General features: G+C 50.6%; 1 protein-coding gene and 1 non-coding gene across 3 annotated transcripts in view; one reads left to right on the top strand and one right to left on the bottom strand.

The window, feature by feature from the left end:
- Window positions 1-19509, bottom strand: part of EFL1 (elongation factor like GTPase 1) — a 229045-nt gene that overhangs the window by 132352 nt on the left and 77184 nt on the right. For both annotated transcript variants that reach the window (XM_038767270.1, XM_038767271.1), the window contains exons 13-15: window positions 17032-17177; window positions 14658-14836; window positions 11460-11598 (exon numbers count right to left, since the gene is read on the bottom strand). In XM_038767270.1, coding sequence (XP_038623198.1) covers window positions 11460-11598; window positions 14658-14836; window positions 17032-17177 — 464 coding nt within the window. The remainder of the gene's footprint in view (window positions 1-11459; window positions 11599-14657; window positions 14837-17031; window positions 17178-19509) is intronic.
- LOC119946307 lies at window positions 3701-3838 on the top strand. The gene has a single exon (XR_005456413.1). It is a non-coding gene; the product is annotated as a small nucleolar RNA SNORA7 (small nucleolar RNA).

The raw sequence follows: 19509 nt of genomic DNA on the forward strand, positions 1-19509 counted from the left end.
AACCTCGCGTGGTGACCGAGAGTTCGGATTTTAAAATCCTTTTGCTTCTTAGGAGAGAGTCAGAAATCCCAGAGGGCTTCTGCTTGACTACAACTTTGTCATCTGAAAATGCCTCCCACCCGCAAGCCTGTGGTGAAAATAGTAATAATCATTGTGGCATACAAGTGGTTACTATGTGCCAAACCCTGTACTCAGCGCTGAAGTAAATAGAAAATAATCAGATCCCACATGGGGAATCACAGTTTAAGTACAAGGGTGAACAGGTACTACATCCCATTTGGCAGATAAGGAACTGAGGCACAGAAGTGAAGTGATTCGCCCGGAGCCAGGATTATTCATTCAATCCTATTTATTGAGCGCTTATGGTGTGCAGAGCACTGTACTAAGTGCTTGGAAAGTCCAGTTCAAACCCAGGTCCTTAGACTTCTATGCCTGTGCTCTGACTCTGGGCAAGTCACTTAATTTCTCTGTGCCTCAGTCACCTCATCTGTCAAATGGGGATTAAGATTGTGAGCCCCATGTGGGGCAACCTGATCACCTTGTATCCTCCCCAATGCTTAGAACAGTGCTTTGCACATAGTAAGCGCTTAACAATTGCCATTATTATTATTATTATTATTTAGGCCATGCTGCTTTTCCAAAGGAAGGTGGGGCAAATTCTTAGTTCAGTCCATGCTCCCTTCAGGCTCATCTTTTTCCTCTCCGTTCCATGGATGAGGGCTTGACACATGCTCTCCTGACTGGGATAATAACAATGATAATGACAATGATTATGATGATAATAATAGTAATGGTGCCATTTAAATGTGCCAAGCACTGTTCTAAGAGCTAAAGGTAGGCAGAAGATAATCATGTCCGACACAGGGGCTCGTAGCCTAAGTAGGAGGGAGAACAGATATTGAATCCTCATTTTGCCGATGAGGAAACTGGGGCACAGAGAAGCGAAGCAACCTGCCCAAGGTCTTCCAGCAGACACGTAGTGGAGCCGGGTTTAGAACCCGGGTCCTCTGAACCTGGCCACGCTGCTTCCAGTCTTCAACTGGAAGACACAGTCAATAGACACCCCTAAGAAGGCAGCCTTCGAGTGGCCGGAGCGTTCCAACCGTGAGCCTGACAGTGGCCGGGCCGAGCGACACCAGCTTGACAAATTCCATTATTCTTTTTATCCATTCTCCTCCCTCACTGCACTCCAGCTTGCAATATCCGTTCCCCTCGAGCCAACCTACTCTCCGTGCCTCATTCTCACCTCTCCCGCCACCATCCTCCCGCTCAGGCCTTCCCCCAAGCCTCGACAGGGGTTGCTGGGACCGGTCGGTGAACGCTGAATGCGGAGACTGAGGAGGTGGACGGGCGGGGACCAGGCTGCGACCAGGTCTGAGTCCCTGTACCTGCCCCCAGGGCCACAGTGGGCTGGCTAATAGTACTAACTCAAATTTGTACAGTGCTTTCTTTCCTCAAAGCCATTTCACATCCACTATCTCATTTTATCTTCCCAGCATTCCTCAATCAATCAATCAATCGCATTTATCAAGGCATCTCTAGCGCTCATGTTCTTATTTGATGATGATGGCATTTATTAAGCGCTTACTATGTGCAAAGCACCGTTCTAAGCGCTAGGGAGGTTACAAGGTGATCAGGTTGTCCCACGGGGTGCTCACAGTCTTAATCCCCATTTTCCAGATGAGGTAACTGAGGCCCAGAGAAGTGAAGTGACTTGCCCAAAGTCACACAGCTGACAATTGGCGGAGCTGGGATTTGAACCCATGACCTCTGACTCCAATGCCTCTCCAGGCCTTCTGTGTGTGTGTCTCTCTGTGTCTCTCTTCTCTGTGTGTCTCTCTGTCTCTCTTCTCTGCCTCTCCTGTCTCTCTGCGTCTCTCTTTTCTGCCTCTCCAGTCCATCTGTGTGTGTGTTTCTCTGTGTCTCTTGTCTCTGCCTCTCCAGGCCTTCTGTGTGTGTGTCTCTCTGAGCCATTTGATAATGCCAAAGGGCTCAAGAGGGAATGAAGAGGGGGATAGGAGGGGATCAGGATTTGGGAATGAGGATGAGGTGATCCTTTCTGGATATACTGAGCTTGAGATGTGGGTGGGACAACCATGGTGGAGGCTGGAGGAAATAAAGGTTTGCAGAGGAGGGCAGAGGTCAGGGCTGGTGAGGTGACTCGCATAGAGGTGGCAGTTGAAACAGTAGGAGCAGATGAGCTTCCCAAGGGAGGTTTTGAAGGCAGGGACTCTGTTGTATTGTGCTGCCCCTAGCATTTAGTACAGTGCTTTGTAATGATAATAATACTGCCGGCATTTGTTAAGCGCTTACTATGTGCCAAGCACTGTTCTAAGAGCTGGAGGGGATACAAGGTAATGAGTTTGCCCCACATGAGGTTCACAGTCTTAATCCCCATTTTACAGATGAGGTAACTGAGGCCCAGAGAAGTTAAGTGACTTGCCCAAAGTCACACAGCAGACAAGTGCCAGAGTTGGGATTAGAACCCATGACCTCTGACTCCCAAGACCACGCTCTTTCCACTGAGCCACTCGATAAATACCATTCATGATGAGGAGTGAACACAGACTGAGAAGAGAAAGGGGGCCCAGACCTGAGCTTTGGGGGACTTCCAGAGCTAGGGGATGGGACAGAGAGGAAGAGCTGGTGGAGGAGATGGAGAAGAAGCAGCCGGAGAGGGAAGAGGAGAACCAGGAGAGGACAGTGTCGGTGAAACTGAGGTTGGATACGGGGCCAGGAGCAGGGGACGGTCCACAGGGCCAAAGGCAGGCAAATAAAGGCAGGCATGAAGTCAAGGAGGACTAGGATAGAAACCTTGGATTTGACGGGTAGGAAGTCATTGGTGATTTTGGAGAGAGCAGTCTCAGTGGACTGAAAGGGGTTGAAGCCAAGTAGTAGTGAGCTGAGGAGGAAGTTGGAGGAAAGGAACAAACCGTTCAAGAAAGTTTGACAGGAATGGGAGGAGAGAAATGGAACAAGAACTAGATGGAGCAGGGAGTCCAGGATAGGTGGTTTTTCAGGATAGGGAAGGCGTGGGTATGTTTGAAGGCCGAAATGGAAGGAGCCACCACGAGACGGAGCCCACGAAGGTGTGACAAAAGAAGGGATTGTAACCTGGAGGGCAGCGATCGTGACTATCAGTGGACTGCCCTTCCCCAAGCATTTGAACAGTGCTCTGCACAAAGTAAGAGCTCAACAAATGCCTCTGGTTGATAGGATTTCTTCATTTCTGAAAATGATTAGGTGCCTTGTCTGGGATCACACAGAACAGGCCAGTGGCAGAGATGGAATGAGAATCTAGATCTGGACCAGAATCCAGAATCCAATCACCTGGCTCCCTCCAACCTATACCTCGCTACTCTCCTACAACCCAGCCTGCACATTCCATTCTTCTAATGCCAACTAACCTACTCACTGTGACTCAGTCTTGTCTATCTCACCACCAACCTCTTGTCCACGTCCTGCCTCTGGCCTGGAACGCCTTCCTTCTTCATAGCTGACAATTACTCTTCTCACCTTCAAAGCCTTATTAAAGGGACATCTCTTCCAAGATGCCTTCCCTGACTAAGTCCTCATTTCCTCTTCTCCCACTCCCTTCTGCATCACCCTGACTAGCTCCCTTTATTCATAGCCCCCTCCAACAGACTTTATGTACCTAATCATGGTTTACTTACATTAACATCTGTCTCCTCTAGACTGTGGCCTCTCAGGGTCGTACCTGGAGAGTTTCTAGTACTCTACCAGTTTCACCTCTGAGAGGGGGAGTCAAGCAGAGGCCTACCCATTCCATTCCTGCCTTGGACAGTGGCTAGTGAGTGGAAGGCAATCTGCTACAAGTCAAAACTCACCCATGCTGGGCTGCAGCGGCATGGGAGAGAATCGAGGGTGGAGAATCAAGTTTACTGCGCGGAAGGCGGAAGTGGTAAACCGCTTGCATATTTTTACTAAGAAAACTCTACAGATCCATAACCAGAACAATTGCAGGTGGAGAGCGGGGTGGTCTGGGAAAGATGCACCCGTGGGGTCGCTATGGGTCGGAAACGATTCGACGGCAGAAGTCAAGACAAGACCGCGAGACTGTAAGCTTGCTGTGGGCAAGGAATGTGTCTACCAACTCTGTTATACTGTTATATTGTCCCCTCCCAAGTGCTTAGTACAGTGCTCTGCACACACTAAGCACTCAATCAATTTGATTGATTGATTGATTTTCCAACTCACAGACCAGTAGATTAGGCTGCCGCCTAATCCCTCCTAACCAGCCCTATCTGCCTTAATAATCAATCGTATTTATAATAATAATAATAATAATGGCATTTATTAAGCTCTTACTATGTGCAAAGCACTGTTCTAAGCGCTGGGGAGGTTACAAGGTGATCAGGTTGTCCCACATTGGGGTTCACAGTCTTAATCCCCATTTTACAAATGAAGTAACTGAGGCACAGAGAAGTTAAGTGACTTGCCCAAAGTCACACAGCTGACAATTAGCAGGGCCGGAATTTGAACCCATGACCTCTGACTTCAAAGCCCTTGCTCTTTCCATTGAGCTACGCTGCTTATGTAGCCACACTGCTTCTCTATTATTTATTACTATTTATTGAGTGCTTACTATGTGCAAAACATTGTACTAAACCCTCGGGAGAGTGCAACACAACAGATTTGTAGACAAGGACCTTTCGGTCTAGAGGGGGACTACCCCTCGCCTGCTTCCTCCGCCTGATTTTTGAGGTGGAACTATGGGGTGGGAGAGAAGGCACCCTATTCCTCCTGCACCGCCATCAACATTTGGGTGATGGAACTCTCTAGACTGTTAGCTCCTTGTGGGCAGGGAGTGTGTCTGATGTTCTACTGTACTCTCCCAAACACTTAGGACAGTGCTTTGCACACAGTAAGTCCTCAATACAGTTATTATTATTGTTATTAGTATATAAGAAGTAATAATCACTCAGAAGTAATCTTCTAGAGACCTGCAAACTGGGTTCTATAATAATAATAATAATAATGGCATTTATTAAGTGCTTACTATGTGCAAAGCACTGTTCTAAGTGCCAGGGAGGTTACAAGGTGATCAGGTCGTCCCACAGGGGGCTCACAGTCTTCATCCCCATTTTACACATGAGGGAACTGAGGCCCAGAGAAGTGAAGTGACTTGCCCAAAGTCACACAGCTGACAATTGGCGGAGCCAGGATTTGAACCCAGGACCTCTGACTCCAAAGCCCAGGCTCTTTCCACTGAGCCACGCTGGTTAAGCGCTATGTGCAAAGCACTGTTCTAAGCGCTAAAACGGTATTTGTTAAGTGCTTACTAAGTGCCAAACGATGTTCTAAGCACTGGGGTAGATTCAAGGTCATGGGGTTGTCCCAAGTGGGGCTCACAGACTTCATCACAGACACAAGAGCAGCAGACAGGGTTTGCAGATTAGGGTTCTTCACACAAGAGGCTCCGCCCGCCAATATCCAGTTTCAACTCGTCCCCTCCGTCCCCTCTGTCCCCTCCGTCCTCCGGCTCGGGCCGGTGGTGGTGGCTACAGGCCCCCGGGGGAGGGCAGCTTGCCGGTGATCTTGTTGGAGCAGTCCAGCAGGGCGTTGTGCATGTCCTTGGCGCAGGACATCTATCAGACATGTTCTATCAGACATGCTCGCTGAAAATTTGAGCTTGCCATCAGATGGTGGAGCAGTTACCAATTACGAAGCTGTGGGAGGACTGGGTAGGGCAGAGCCGTTACAGAGCTAGGGTGGTGGGGCAAGGGCGTCCCTAAACATTTCTGGAGGAGAGAATCTCAAGAGAGTGCCCCAGGACTTCACAGGCCAGTCCCAGTCACCCTGGTGTGGTGGCCACCTTCGAGGTGAGTGATGTATAGGAGCCAAACCAAGAAAGACCTTCCACCTGCTCTAAGACACCAACATTTCAAGGGGAACCCAATGCCTCCGACCCCGCCAAAAGCAGCTCCAGAGAAGCAACCCTGCCCGGGCAAACGGAGCACTGCCGATCTTTTGTCAACCCCTCCCCAGCCAGCCTCGAGCCAAAGTTTCCTTTCCCAGACCAGGTTTTTTTACTTTTTCCACTTTCTCCTATTTATTTTCCAGCAGATAATCTACCACGCTTGGGTTGGCAGACCTGGGCCTTGAAGACTATTTTGACAGCCTCCAGAAACTGTACTTCCCAAGCGCTTAGTACAGTGCTCTGCACACAGTAAGCGCTCAATAAATACCATTGAATGAATGGGGGTCCCCGGAGCCAGAAGTGGAAATGGCGACGGAGCTAAATCAAGCCTAGATCACTGGCACTCCTAAGGGATAAGCCAACAGGGGATGGGAGTGGAGGTGGGGAGTGGGGAAGAGTGGAAGGAAAACCCCAGAAGGGGCAGACGGTCCCACCCAAGTCCCTAGGATTTTCAAGGTCGCCGCAGAGCTCTGAAGATGGGATCACATCGCTCCGCACCTAGATCAATCAATCAGTGGTATTTATTGAGCGCTTCCCATGTGCAGCGCTCTGAACTAAGCCTTTAGGAGAGTACAATATAACGGAGCTGGTAGACACGTCCCCGGCCTACAACAAGCTTACAGTTTAGAGGGAAAGGCAGGCATTAATATAAGTAGTTTACAGATCCAAACGAGTGCTGAGCGGCTGAGGGTGGGGTGAATACCCAATGCCCCAAAGATACAGACCCAAGTATATAGACTGTACAGAAGGGAGAAGGAGTCGGGGAAAAGAGGGCTTAATTGGGGAAGGCCTAGAAGAGTGGACCCTCTTAAAACTGAAACCAAGTTGCTGACAGCGAGTGATGCATTGAAAAGTATTAGCACTAATAACGGAGACTTCAAAAACACTTTGCAAATGAAATCCATCCTTTGTAGTCTATCCTGATTTGAAGAATATTTTAATTTACCACTCCAACTCACAGGAAACACTTTAATAGAAGGAGAGGAAGGAGAGGGGGAATCAAGGTATCACCATTGAGACAAATGGTCCCTTTTAAGGCTTTTTCATGAAATAAACCTTAAGTTGAATTGGTTAATAAAACTCTTCAAAGGCCCTTTGCTCTTCAGCAGTTCCATATGATGGAGAGACTGTACAGACAGCCGCTTTCGCTACACCCTCCCTAACTTAGAAACCGCTCAGGATAATCACGGTGACTGACCACTACTAACCAAAGCCAGTAGAGGCCAAGTTTACTGATATTCATTATATTCTCTATGCCAAGGTGGAAAAAAAAAAAGGCTAGGGTATCACATTACTCTGGAGGATCTTGCTGCAGAACTTGAAAAGGCGATTGACACATCTGGAACCGATCTGAAGTTTCCATGATAGAGCTGGAGATTTGGAAACTTAATTCAATTTCCCACAAATTTTAACGTGACGCGGTCACAAGAGGCTATTTATAGAGCGGCCCAGTCTAACGGGGCTCTCAGGAAGGCCGGGGAGGTGAAAAAAATACGGTTTGGGGAATTCTTCATCTTTCCTCTGCCCCCGTTTCAGCCTGGGGAGAACCCCAGTGGTCTCAATTTCGAGTTCGGCGGCTTCCAGGCTGGGAAGTCCTATCGGACAAGATCGCCGCACGGTTGAAGCCCAGGCCACAAGAGAAGCTGTCTTTTCCAGGCTCAAGGAGAGTGAGCTGGGTGTCTATTTGAGAGAAGACTCAATTGTTCAAGTTGTCCATATGATGTTTTCATCTATTTCTCTAGCACGGAATTTCATCTGGGACTGATAAATCTGCCTCTACAGAACCTCTTTTTGGATGGGAAGCATACGGGGCCAGTGGTGTCCATCTCCACGTCCGCAATGTCTTGCTTTTTCAATGAGAGTGGGGTCTCAGAAAGGTGGTAAGCAGGAGGGCTGCTCAGTTAGGAAAGTGGGAGCCTACTGGGGCCTCCCGGCTGCCAGCGGGAAAGGAGTCCTTCGAGGGCTCCTCGGCTGGGAAAGAGGGAGCCTTGGAGGGGCACCCAGAGTGGATCCCGTCACCGAAGGGTTCCATCTTAGAGAAGTAGTGTGGCTCAGTGGAAAGAGCCCGGGCTTTGGACTCAGAGGTCATGGGTTCAAATCCCAGCTCCGCCACTTGTCAGCTGTGTGACTTTGGGCAAGTCACTTCGCTTCTCTGGGCCTCAGTTCCCTCATCTGTAAAATGGGGATGAAGACTGTGAGCCCCCCGTGGGACAACCTGATCACCTTGTACCTCCCCCATTAATAAATGCCATCATTATTATTATTATCTTGCCTGGCCCAGGAAGCACCCACCCAGTGAGAGGAAAAGTCAGGCGACCATCCATGGGGCAAATTTACCTTCAGGATGGGGGGATCGCCTTCTGCCCAAACCCATCCTAAGCGACTCTGGCTATGCCAGCGCAAACAAGGTGGGGAGGAGCCCAGGGGTAAGAGGTGCCGGGGTCATCATCACCATGGCATTTGGGTCGAGCCCAGAGTCGCCGTGTCAACATCCGCCCCCCTCAACTGTCAGCTCCTACCTACTCTAATCATCGTTATCTGCCGAGCGCTGAGTATGGTGCTCTGCTCCCAGTAGGTGCTCAATAAATACCGCTGACTGGTTCAACCCGTTTCCTTGGCTGGGACCCTGGAAGGGACCACTGGGGGATGTGAGCTGTGTTAATACCTGGCTGGTCCATCAGTCTGTTGCCGGTCCAATTCCAGAACTATCTTCGGTCCACTCCCATCTGGGCAGAACTCCGGAACTCCCTTTCTCCTCTAGCATGATTTTCCCGGCTCTTGGGAGCTTTCCTTTCTAGTAGCAGACTGGGCCCTGGCTTGGAATGCTGCGGCTCACATGATTAGTACAGTGCGCTGCACACAGTAAGTGCTTAATAAATATGATTGAATGAATGAATGGTCTTGGCTAACCTGGGTGCTGAGAAACAAGAGGAATAGGCCTTTAGGGACCTTTGGGGGCTTTGGGGCCTATTAGAGAAGCAGCGGGGCTTGGCGGAAAGAGCCCAGGCTTGGGAGTCAGAGGACGTGGGTTCTAATCTCGGCCCCGCCACTTGTCCGCTGTGTGACCTTAGGTAAGTCACTTAACTTCTCTGTGTCTCAGTTACCTCATCTGTAAAATGGGGATGAAGACTGTGATTTCCCACGTGGGACAACCTGATTACCTTGTGTCTATCCCAGCGTTTAGAACAGTGCTTCCACATAGTGAGCGCTTAACAAACACCATAATTGTTATTAATTATTATTTGGGGATGACGCCCCGTGCCTTGACAGATGCCGAACGAATGTCAAGATGGTTCTGTGGAGGATGCTGGAGGGCTGCCCAGCTAATTTCCTCCGCCAGCAAGTTGCTGATCCCCTGCTTTAATTCTCCCCTGGGGACAGGGCAGTGCTAATGGTTTAACCTCATCTGGGTCACTTCAGGCTCCAGGCCCGTTGCTTGAGGCTGATTCCCCCCCCCCGCCCCCAGCCCCCAAGTGCTTAGAACAGTGCTTGGCACATAGTAAGCACTTAACGAATGCCATTATTATTATTATTAATGGGGGTCCAGCCAGGGCAGAGGCAAGAACAACGACCCAAAAACAGCTGGGCCTGTTCCCAGGATCCATCCCGCTTCTCGCCATGGGCCTATTCTGACCCATCGCCCAGGGCTCATTCAGCGTGGCTCAGTGGAAAGAGCCCGGACTTTGGAGTCAGAGGTCATGGGTTCAAATTCCGACTCCACCAATTGTCAGCTGTGTGACTTTGGGCAAGTCACAACTTCTCTGTGCCTCAGTTCCCTCATCTGTAAAATGTGGATTAACACCGTGAGCCTCAAGTGGGACAACCTGATCACCTTGTATCCCCCCCAGAGCTTAGAACAGTGCTTTGCACATAGTAAGTGCTTAACAAATACCATCATTATTATTATTATTATTATTCCCACCCCTCACCAACAGACCTCCAAACTCCACGCAAACAAGCAAGATTCTCGAGCAGAACCATCCTTCCCTTTCTCAGAGCTAGTAGGCAGGGCTTTAGCGGTGCCAAGGCCTCTAGAGGCAGGCAAGAAAAGCCTGCTTCTCCCTGCTTCTCTGACTTGCAGAATCCTCTCGGGCCACTGAGAAGCCAGATGCTATCTCCCTCCCCAGGGACAGCCGGAGGAACGGCACCAAACGAAAACAACAGGCCCTCAATCGTACCTTCCCAAAGTACTTCTAAAGAGAAAAGAGGCTACCAAACCCAAAAGCCTCCTGAGTAAAGGTGTCAGACCTTCCCAGTTGAGATGTCGTGCCTTGTGGCAGTGTGGGAAGAGAAATCCCGCCCGCTGACCTGTCGGAGGAGGAGGAGAGATCTGGAAGTCGTTCCATCACTAGCCATGGAAGCCTGGAGGGGATTTTCCATTTCAAACACATTTCATTCACCATTTCAAATTCAAGTCGGGAATAAGAGTTCCCTGGTGACATTTAACCCTTAACGTGTGAGCGTCTCCACTACTTGGAGCGGGAGGAAAACAGCAGGGGTTCTGGAGTCCAGGGGGACTGAGAATCGGGAGGCTAGGCTGGGGCAGGAAAAGGCTTCTGCACCCCGAATGCAAGCAAAAGAGTAGAAACACACTGCCCAGGAAGCCGTGGCAGTTTGCAGGGCTGACTCCGGCTGGCCTAAGGAGCTTGCCTCTCGCTCGGGAAGCTGGTGCCTCTCGGCGGCCCCTGCCCAAACGTCCACCGTCTATAGCTGTCACCTACCTGCAATCCCCAATCTCCCACTCCCCTACTCCCAGGCCCTTCCCTCACCATCATGCTTGCTCGGACAGCGCCACAAGGAAGCTGGCCTGGGGTGGCGAGGCTGGAAGCCCCCCCACCCTGAGGAAACTACTGTTCAAAGGATTCCCCAAATCTCTAACCACCCAAGTCCTCACCCACAGCTCCCACACCCCCAAAGTTGCTCCAGGGCCTGAAGGTACGGTCAACAGTGCCCACGAGGAAAGGGGAGGTTACTTAGTGCTCCCATACAGCTGTGCCACACGGTCAATGGCCAGAACAGGAAACCATAGCAATAGTTGGCTTGCCCGGGGGAGAGGACCATCCTGGCTTGATGGGTTCATTCACGGGAGGGAGCCAGGCTGGGAGACTGGCTAGGTGGAAGTGACTGCGCAGGCCGGCGGAGGAAACATGCCAACATCAAGGGCAGAGAGCGGAATTAAGGAAGAGCTTTCACTCAACCCTTATCCAGCGGGCACTGCAATGGAAAGATCCCTGTCGGCCATTTCAGCCACTGGTGGAACCCTGTCAGCTGGTACTAGTTGTCTTGAGGAAAGGAAGGGAGAGGTAAATTAAAATTGCCCCTTACGCCCGCATCGTCCCTTGTTTCCTGCGCCTCACCCCTACAGCCTGCCCTCCTCTGCACAAGGCGTCGGCCTGGGTTGGACGGGCGGCTGAGGGAGAGGCGAGAAGGGGCAGAGTCCCAACATCGGCCATGGAGCAGATCTGTAGGCCGCAAGGTGGCCGAAAAGACGCCCCCGTCCCCCGCCCCTTGGTCCTACCGAGCACGTTGCCTGGGGGCACTTCCTGGAGGTCCTCCAGATCCCTTCCCATCAGCAGGTACAGGCTCTCGAGGGTGCAGCATGCCAGGTGGGGCACCGGAGGAAGTTCGTCGTGGCACGTCCTGCTGCCTGACGGTACCTGATCCGAGAGAAATGGATCGGCTGTTGATGCCCAAACCAATCACTGTAAGAACGTGCTCCCTCTGTGGTACGAAGAACACTGAAAAGAGCAGACCGGGCCAACTCCAGACCACGGGAACCCCTTCCACCCCTTCTCTTGGACAGCAGCGGCTCTGAGCCACAGAGGGGCCGAGGCAAACGGTTTGAACAACCTGCCCCAAATAACAATAGTAACAACAATGATGGTATTTGTTAAGCGCTTATTATGCGCCAAGCACTGTTCTAAGCGCTGGGGTAGATACAAGGTCATCAGGTTGTCCCACGTGGGGCTCACAGTCTTCACCCCAATTTTACAGATGAGGTCACTGAGGCACAGAAAAGTTAAGTGACTTGCCCAAGGTCACACAGCTGACAAGTGGGGGAGCTGGGATTAGAACCCACGACCTCTGACTCCCAAGCCCGGGCTCTTTCCACTAAGCCACGCTACTTCTCAAATCTCCCAAGGAAGAGAGTCACATGCAAGGCTTTCAGAGAACTAGCGTCCGACCTCTTTCGCTCCCTCAGACTGCATGACTAGCGCTCATTTGGGGGCGCAGGGAGAATCAAGAATTTGGAAACTCGTGTTGGAGAACCATTCATCATTCTTAATGTATGTCGGGGGCCAACATCAAACTATTCGCTATGGCATCCAAAAAAGTTAAGTCACTCCACAGATGGCAATCATTAGACTCCCGTTCCTCTGATTGATCCCGGGGTTCTGATCTGGGGGAGACGCCTCTCCAGGTGAACTCGACCGGCTGGGCCTCGGTGGCTCGGATCAACGAGGAGGCCTGCCGCTCCTGAGAACTCGGACTCCCCGAATGATAAAACGGACCTGCCGGTCCACGGGACGGGGAGCGGAACCTGCTGAGACCACTTAATGAATACCGCAATTGTTCACAGTAGTATTATTCCTTCAGTCATTCAATCGTATTTATTGAGCGCTTACTGCGTGCAGAGCACTGTACTAAGCGCTTAGTATTAGAGAAGCAACACGGCTTAGAGGATAGAGCCCGAGCCTGGGGGTCAGAAGGCCCTGGGTTCTAATTCCGGCTCTGCCATATGTGCTGTGTGACTTTGGGCAAATTGCTTAACTTCTCTATGCCTTGCTTATCTCATCTCTAAAAAATGGGGATTAAGAGTGTGAGCCCAATGTGGGACAGGAACTGTGTCCAACCTGATTAACTTGTATCTACACCAGCGCTTAGCACAGTGCTTGGCACACAGTAAGCACTTAACATGTGCCATTATGTTAAGCGTGGCTCAGATGAAAGAGCACGGGCTTGGGAGTCAGAGGTCACGGGTTCTAATCCCAGTTCCGCCACTTGTCAGCTGTGTGACTTTGGGCAAGTCACTTCACTGTGCCTCAGTGCACTCATCAGTAAAATGGGGATTAAGATTGTGAGCCCCACATGGGACAACCTGATTACCTTGTATCCACCCAGCGCTTAGAACAGTTCTTGGCACATAGTAAGTGCTTAATAAATGCCATTATTACTGTTATTATTATTGCCTTCCAGGGTGGCTTAACCACAGGGCACTTGGGTAATCTGGGAATTTGAATGCTCAAGACTTCACCCCAGGCACAAAGCAAACTTCCAGAAACTTTGCCAGGTAGGAGCGGGTCTCCTTGGTCTTCCTAATGCTGGGAGATAAGGGGAAGGAAGGGAGAAAGGGTCCCTGAGGGTGGTTCTGGTGCCATCTGCATTATGAGGTAACTGGCCAAGAATGGTTCCCTACCAGTTTCCAAGGGTTGCTAGAGGTCAGGGGAAACAGAGGGGAGATGGAGATCAGGGGAGCCAGGAGTGGGACACACAAGCAGGCAGAATTGTGATTCCAAGGGAATAATCCCTGCTTCTCTCCCGGGGACGGCCACCAACGAGCTGTGGTGGAGGCTGGAAAGGGGAGCCTGCGTAGGGCACCTAATAATATGAATTACTGAGATATCTGTTGAGTGCTTGCTATGCCCCAAGCATTGTACTAAGCTCTGGGGGAGATATAGGATAAGGTCCCTGTCCCACACGGGGCTCACAGTCTAAGGGGGACGGGGAACAGGTAGTTCATTCCAGGCCCGGGCAGTTTCCACTAGGCCACCCTGCTTCTACCAGAAGTACCTGAGATGCGGAGTGGGGGAATTTACTGAGGAACCGGGTTGCCAGAGCAGAAGCCCTGTCGGGAGCCGGCCACCCGGCAAGCGAGCCAGGAAAGGCAGGGGTTGAGAGTGAATTTGGTGGAGAGGGCCAACCCGAAGGAACCTTCCTGCCACACAAACCCTTCACTTGCCTGGGCAAAACCCCAGCCTGAGGAGACGGGGGTCCGGAATTATCTACAAAAAGCCCGAGCCTCTCAGTGATAACGGACAGCTGGGAGCTGGGTATCATACAACTTTGAGGCACAGGCCCAGTTGCCACAATAATCCCACGTGGGCTTTCCAAAATTCCACCAACCACCCAGTTAACTTCTCCGAGGGTTTGGAATGGCACCCATGTGTTTGCGGTGCACACGTTTCTTCTTGTTTAAACCACGAAGTGCAAACTCTTAACTCTTCGGCCCCTAACAAATCATTCTGCGCTGAAATTTCAGGGGTGGATTTAGGGAGCTAAAATTGACGGAACACACTTTCTCAATGCCAAAAAATGTCACTGTTGCTTCTAAAGACACCACCGCAACGAATCTTCCCTGTACTGTTTCCAGTAAATACGGCTGCCCATTACCAATAATGAGAGAAAACTGCTACTCTGGGCCTCTGTAGAATGAGGTGGGCACCCCAGACCAGTGAGGGGCAGGAAGGTGTGCAAAGCTCTTTCTTAGTGGATTGGATTTGATCGCTCTAGATCATTCTGGAAATGATAGGCTAAGCACCCTGGGGCAGAATCAAGCTCTTGAAGAAAAACTCATTTGCACTGCTAGGGAGGGAAACATTACCTGGCAAAATCCAACCCCTTTCACGGATAAAAATCGCCACCCACTTGGGCCAAACATCAATTCTGCCCCCTGGATGGATCCCAAACTCCACATGGGAGGGCTGCCATCTCTTACCTTCTGCAAAAATTCAGCAGGATCGTATTTGGGCCCCAGGACGAAAATCTTTTGCCCTTTGCGCACCACCCCGCTGAATACTCGAGCAAAAGCGATGAAAGACTCTTTGTTGTCAGCTTCCTGCTCCCCTGGTTTGAGGGTCAAGCTCTCCATCTGGTCAGGGAGCTGCAGCTCGGCACCTGAGCGAAACGAAGGAATAATGACGGGTAAGAATGGTTCCTGCAGGGTCAGGGCCCCCCCGCCAGCCATCTCGATCGGATCTGGACTGGACGGATCTGGCGGCTGAGGGACAGGCTCTGCTGTGGGCTGGGGAGGGAAGCCGGGAGGAGAGATCAGGTCAGGGAGAGACTGATATATGACGAGTGGGGGAAGAGATAATAATAATAATAATAATAGTAATAATAATGGTATTTGTTAAGCGCTTACTAGGTGCAAAGCACTGTACTAAGCGCTGGAAGAGATCGGCTTAAAAGCCAAAGGGCCAGGCCCACCCTCAACCCAGGCAGGCAGGAAGCAGACAAGAGTTTGATTGGGCCCTCCCCAGCTAGACTGTAACCTCCTGGTGGGCAGGGTTTGTTTCTACCAATTCTAATAATAACGATAATAATTATGGCATTTGTGAAGCGCTTACTAAGTGCCAGGCACTGTACTAAGCGCCGGGGTGGAACCAACAAATCAGGCTGGACACGGTCCCTGTCCCACGTGGGGCTCACAGTCTCACTCCTCATTTCATAGATGAGGAAACTGAAGCACAGAGAAGTGAAGTGACTTGTCCAAGGTCACACAGCAGACAAGTGAAGCAGCGTGGCTCAGTGGAAAGAGCGCAGGCTTTGGAGTCAGAGGTCATGGGTTTGAATCCCAACTCCACCACATGTCTGCTGTGTGACCTTGGGCAAGTCACTTAACTTTTCTGAGCCTCAGTTACCTCATCTGTAAAATGGGGATTAAGACTGTGAGCCCCACGTGAACAACTTGATCCCCTTGTATCCCCACCCCCAGCGCTTAGAACAGTGCTCTGCACATAGTAAGCGCTTAACAAATGCCATCATCATTATTATTATAATTAAGTGGCAGAGCTGGGATTAGAACCCATGACCTTCTGATTCCCAAGCCCATGTTCTATCCACTACGCTATGCTGCTTCTCAATTCTACTGTATTGTCTTCTCCCAACCACTTAGTACAATGCTTGGCACCCACTAAGTGCTCACTAAAAAATACTGGTGGGTCGGTCCCGGAGTGGAGCGTCTTTGGCTTCCACATGCCACGGTCTCAGACTGGGCCCCGTCCTCTCTCGGCCAGAGGGGAGCTGAGCTGTGTGACGTGAGCCAAGTTGCTTTGGGTGAGAGAACGTGCCCACCAACTCTGCTATGGTATACTCTCCCACAAGCTTAGTCCAGTGCTCTGCACCCAGTAAGCTCTCAATAATTGCCAATATTTGCCTGATCAGTTGACGATTCCCCCAGATTCTCCCGCTCTAAGGCCAATGTGCCTCTCAGGGGGCCTGGGGCTCTCTCCTCAAGTCCCAGGGTTGACTGCTCCGCCGCTTGTCAGCTGTGTGACTTTGGGCAAGTCACTTAATTACTCTGTGCCTCAGTTCCCTCATCTGGAAATGGGGACTGTGAGCCCCACGTGGGAAAACCTGATTACCTTGTATCCCCCCAGCGCTTAGAACAGTGCTTGGCACATAGTAAGCACTTAACAAATGCCATCATTATTATTATTATTAATTATTGAGGCCTACTGGTTCGGGTCTATCCAGGTCCTGGCCTAAGGGACAGGTGGAGGGGAAGCCTGGTGGTGCTCCTTGTGGGCACGGAACGTGTCTGTTGTATTCCAATCAGCCACAAATTTAGTACAGTGCTTAATAAATACCATTAATTGATAGACTTACTGGGTGACATTCCTTCAGTAGGGAGATAATACACCTTGGTAAAATGCCTAATTCACTACATAAAGGCAACGGGGTCCCAAACTCTGCCCTGAAGAGTGATAGAGCAGCAGTGTGGCCTAGTGTGGAAAAAGCACAGGCCCGGAAGTCAAGCCCGGCTCTGCCACTTGCCTGCTCTGTGATCATGGGCAAGTTACTTCGCTTCTCTGGGCTTCAGTTTTTTCATCTGCAAAATGGGGCTAAGATACCTGTTCTCCCTCCCCTTTAGACTGCGAGCCCCACATGGGGCAGAGCCCATCCCTGATCTTGTCTCGCCTTGTAACCACCCCAGCGCTGAGCTCAGCTGGGCCCTTAGTATGTGCTTAGCAAATACCCCAATTCTATTTTTTCCTGTTCTTCTTATTAAGAGCAGGGCTACACAGCTGAATGACCGAAAGACCTAAAATAGCCCCTATTAAAAGCAGACCCACGGAATGAAGGGATACCTTTTGTGGCGTTGTCCCTTGCAGTCGATTCCGACGCGTGGCCCCTGGGGGCCGAGGGGGCTTGGTCCTGAGCCGCGGCCAGCTTTTCCGCGTGCCTTTGCCGGGCAAGCTCTCGCCTCTGCGCAATTTCCTCTGGAGTCAGGGGCCTGGGGTCGAGGGCAGAATCGTGAACATTCAGAAACGGCAGACACCTTCCCAGCTCGATGGTTGGGTGACGGGAGGGAATAGCGTATATCCGGCTGGCCTCTGGCCAGCTCTGCCCCGGATTGTTACTGAAATGTTTTTGGCCGGTCTCAAAGTGATCTATTATTCCACATTCCTGCCTGCTTAATATTTTGGGGTTAGGGGAGCTTGACGACACACTTGGAACTGTTTTATCCACAAACTACATATGGATAAATCATTAAGCAGGCATCAAAACCTGGAGGACTTCCCTAGAATCGAGACAACGGTGATCACTCTAGCGCCTTTGACTAATCTAGCGTCGTTGTTTGAAATTAAATGAAATCCGTGGGCAATCTAGAAATGTTTACATTGTTCTCCTCTGACATGTCCAACGGGACAACAGCTAACCACACTACTAATTTAGGTTGTTGTCTGCCTCACCACTAGCCGATATACTCCTGGCGGGCAGGGATCATGCCAACTGTACTGCACTTTCCAAAGCACTTAGAACAGGGCTCTGCACGCGGTGAGCACTCAGTAAAACCACCGATCGATTGGGGAAGGATGCTCCCGATTTGGTTAAAGCCTCTTCTCTTGGCACCTCCAGGCATTCTGGCATTCTTCCCTCCTCCGCTGGAACCAGAAGCCGCAGGCCCTGACCGAAGTCCCAACTTAAAATTCTAGTTAATCCTAGTAACCGGGTTAACTGTTGGTTTAAGACCCAGCCACTCGAGCCTTCCTGTCTCCCGTTTCTTCTCTTTCCCACCCTTCTCCTGTCCTGATGCCCACTTGGCTTTGCAAACCACACTTCTACTCTGCCAATGCCCCCGGCAGTTCCTTGAGAGCAGAGGCTGGTCTCCCTTCTCCTTCCTCAGTGCCCAAACAGGACATCTGGGAACTCCGATGGCATTACTTAAATGCCTATGGGCACAGGTGTTTAACGGAGAATATATACCCCTCATTCTGCCTCAATGTGGGTTTCCTCACCCACATTGCAGAAAGAATACCATCAGGGAATGAGAAAACATTCTTCCAGCCACTCAAGCCTTTTAGGAGAAGCAGCGTGGTTTAGTGGAAAGAGCCCGGGCTTTGGAGTCAGAGGTCACGGGTTCAAATCCCATCTCTGCCACTTGTCAGCTGTGTGACTTTGGGCAAGTCACTTCACTTCTCTGGGCCTCAGTTCCCTCATCTGTAAAATGGGGATGAAGACTGTGAGCCCCCCGTGGGACAACCTGATCACCTTTTAACCTCCCCAGCACTTAGAGCAGTGCTTTGCACATAGTAAGCACTTAATAAATGCCATTATTATTATTATTTTCACTCTGTGCATTGTGTTCTCAGAAGGAACTGCGTGGGTGTACGGCACTGGGATGGGCGAGAACCTAAGGGAGAGTTTTCCTTTATCTAATTTCTCCCATGGATGCAACCCCCTCGTTACAGGAGAACTGGGGGTACTGGTCCATGGTCTATCTCATGCCCAGGGCGAGTGCTTGGTCAGTGACCCTGTCTCCCTCAACCTCGAGGGACAAGGGGTCTGGACACATGGGTTGGGGGATGCGAGAAGTGGAAGTTTCTCTAAATCTCTCTCTAGACTGTAAGCTCACTGAGGGCATGGAATGAGCCTGCTAATTCTGTTGTACTGTGCTCTCCAAGCACTTAGTACATAGTAAGGGCTCCATAAATACCAGTAATTGATTGACTAGGCTGGATTTCATCATGTACAGCCCTCTCCTTCCCTCTCTCCCCCTAGATGGCTTTTGCCACTTCCCTGACCTCTCTAACCTGGGTAAGCAGCAGGGCCCAGTGGATTCAGCGCTTAGAACAGTGCTTGGCACATAGTAAGCGCTTAACAAATACCAACATTATTATTATTATTATTATTATTATTATTATAAAGCATGTGCCTGGGAGCCAGAGGATCTGGGTTCTCATCCTAATCCCATCTGTCTGTGTGTGACCTCGGGCAAGTCACTTGATTTCTCAGGGTCTTAGTTTCCCCAACTGCAAAATGGGGATTACAGTAACCGCTCAATAAATAGGATTGAATGAAATGAATACCTCTTCTCCCTCCTACTTAGATGGTGAGGCCCACGTTGGACAGGGACTGTAACCAGCCTGAGTAACTTGTAGCTACCCCAGCATTCAGAACATAGTAAGCACTTAACAAGGACCATTAAAATTGGAGAGAGAGAAACACACACACACACACTCTCTCTCTCTCTCTCTCTCTCTCTCTCTCTCTCTCTCTCTCTCTGTGTTTACTGGATCAGTCTCCTTGCTGACCTCCCAGCCTCCAGTCTCTTCCCCATCCAG

This window comes from Tachyglossus aculeatus, chromosome 26 (genome assembly GCF_015852505.1).
Source record: "Tachyglossus aculeatus isolate mTacAcu1 chromosome 26, mTacAcu1.pri, whole genome shotgun sequence".
NCBI lineage: Eukaryota > Metazoa > Chordata > Mammalia > Monotremata > Tachyglossidae > Tachyglossus > Tachyglossus aculeatus.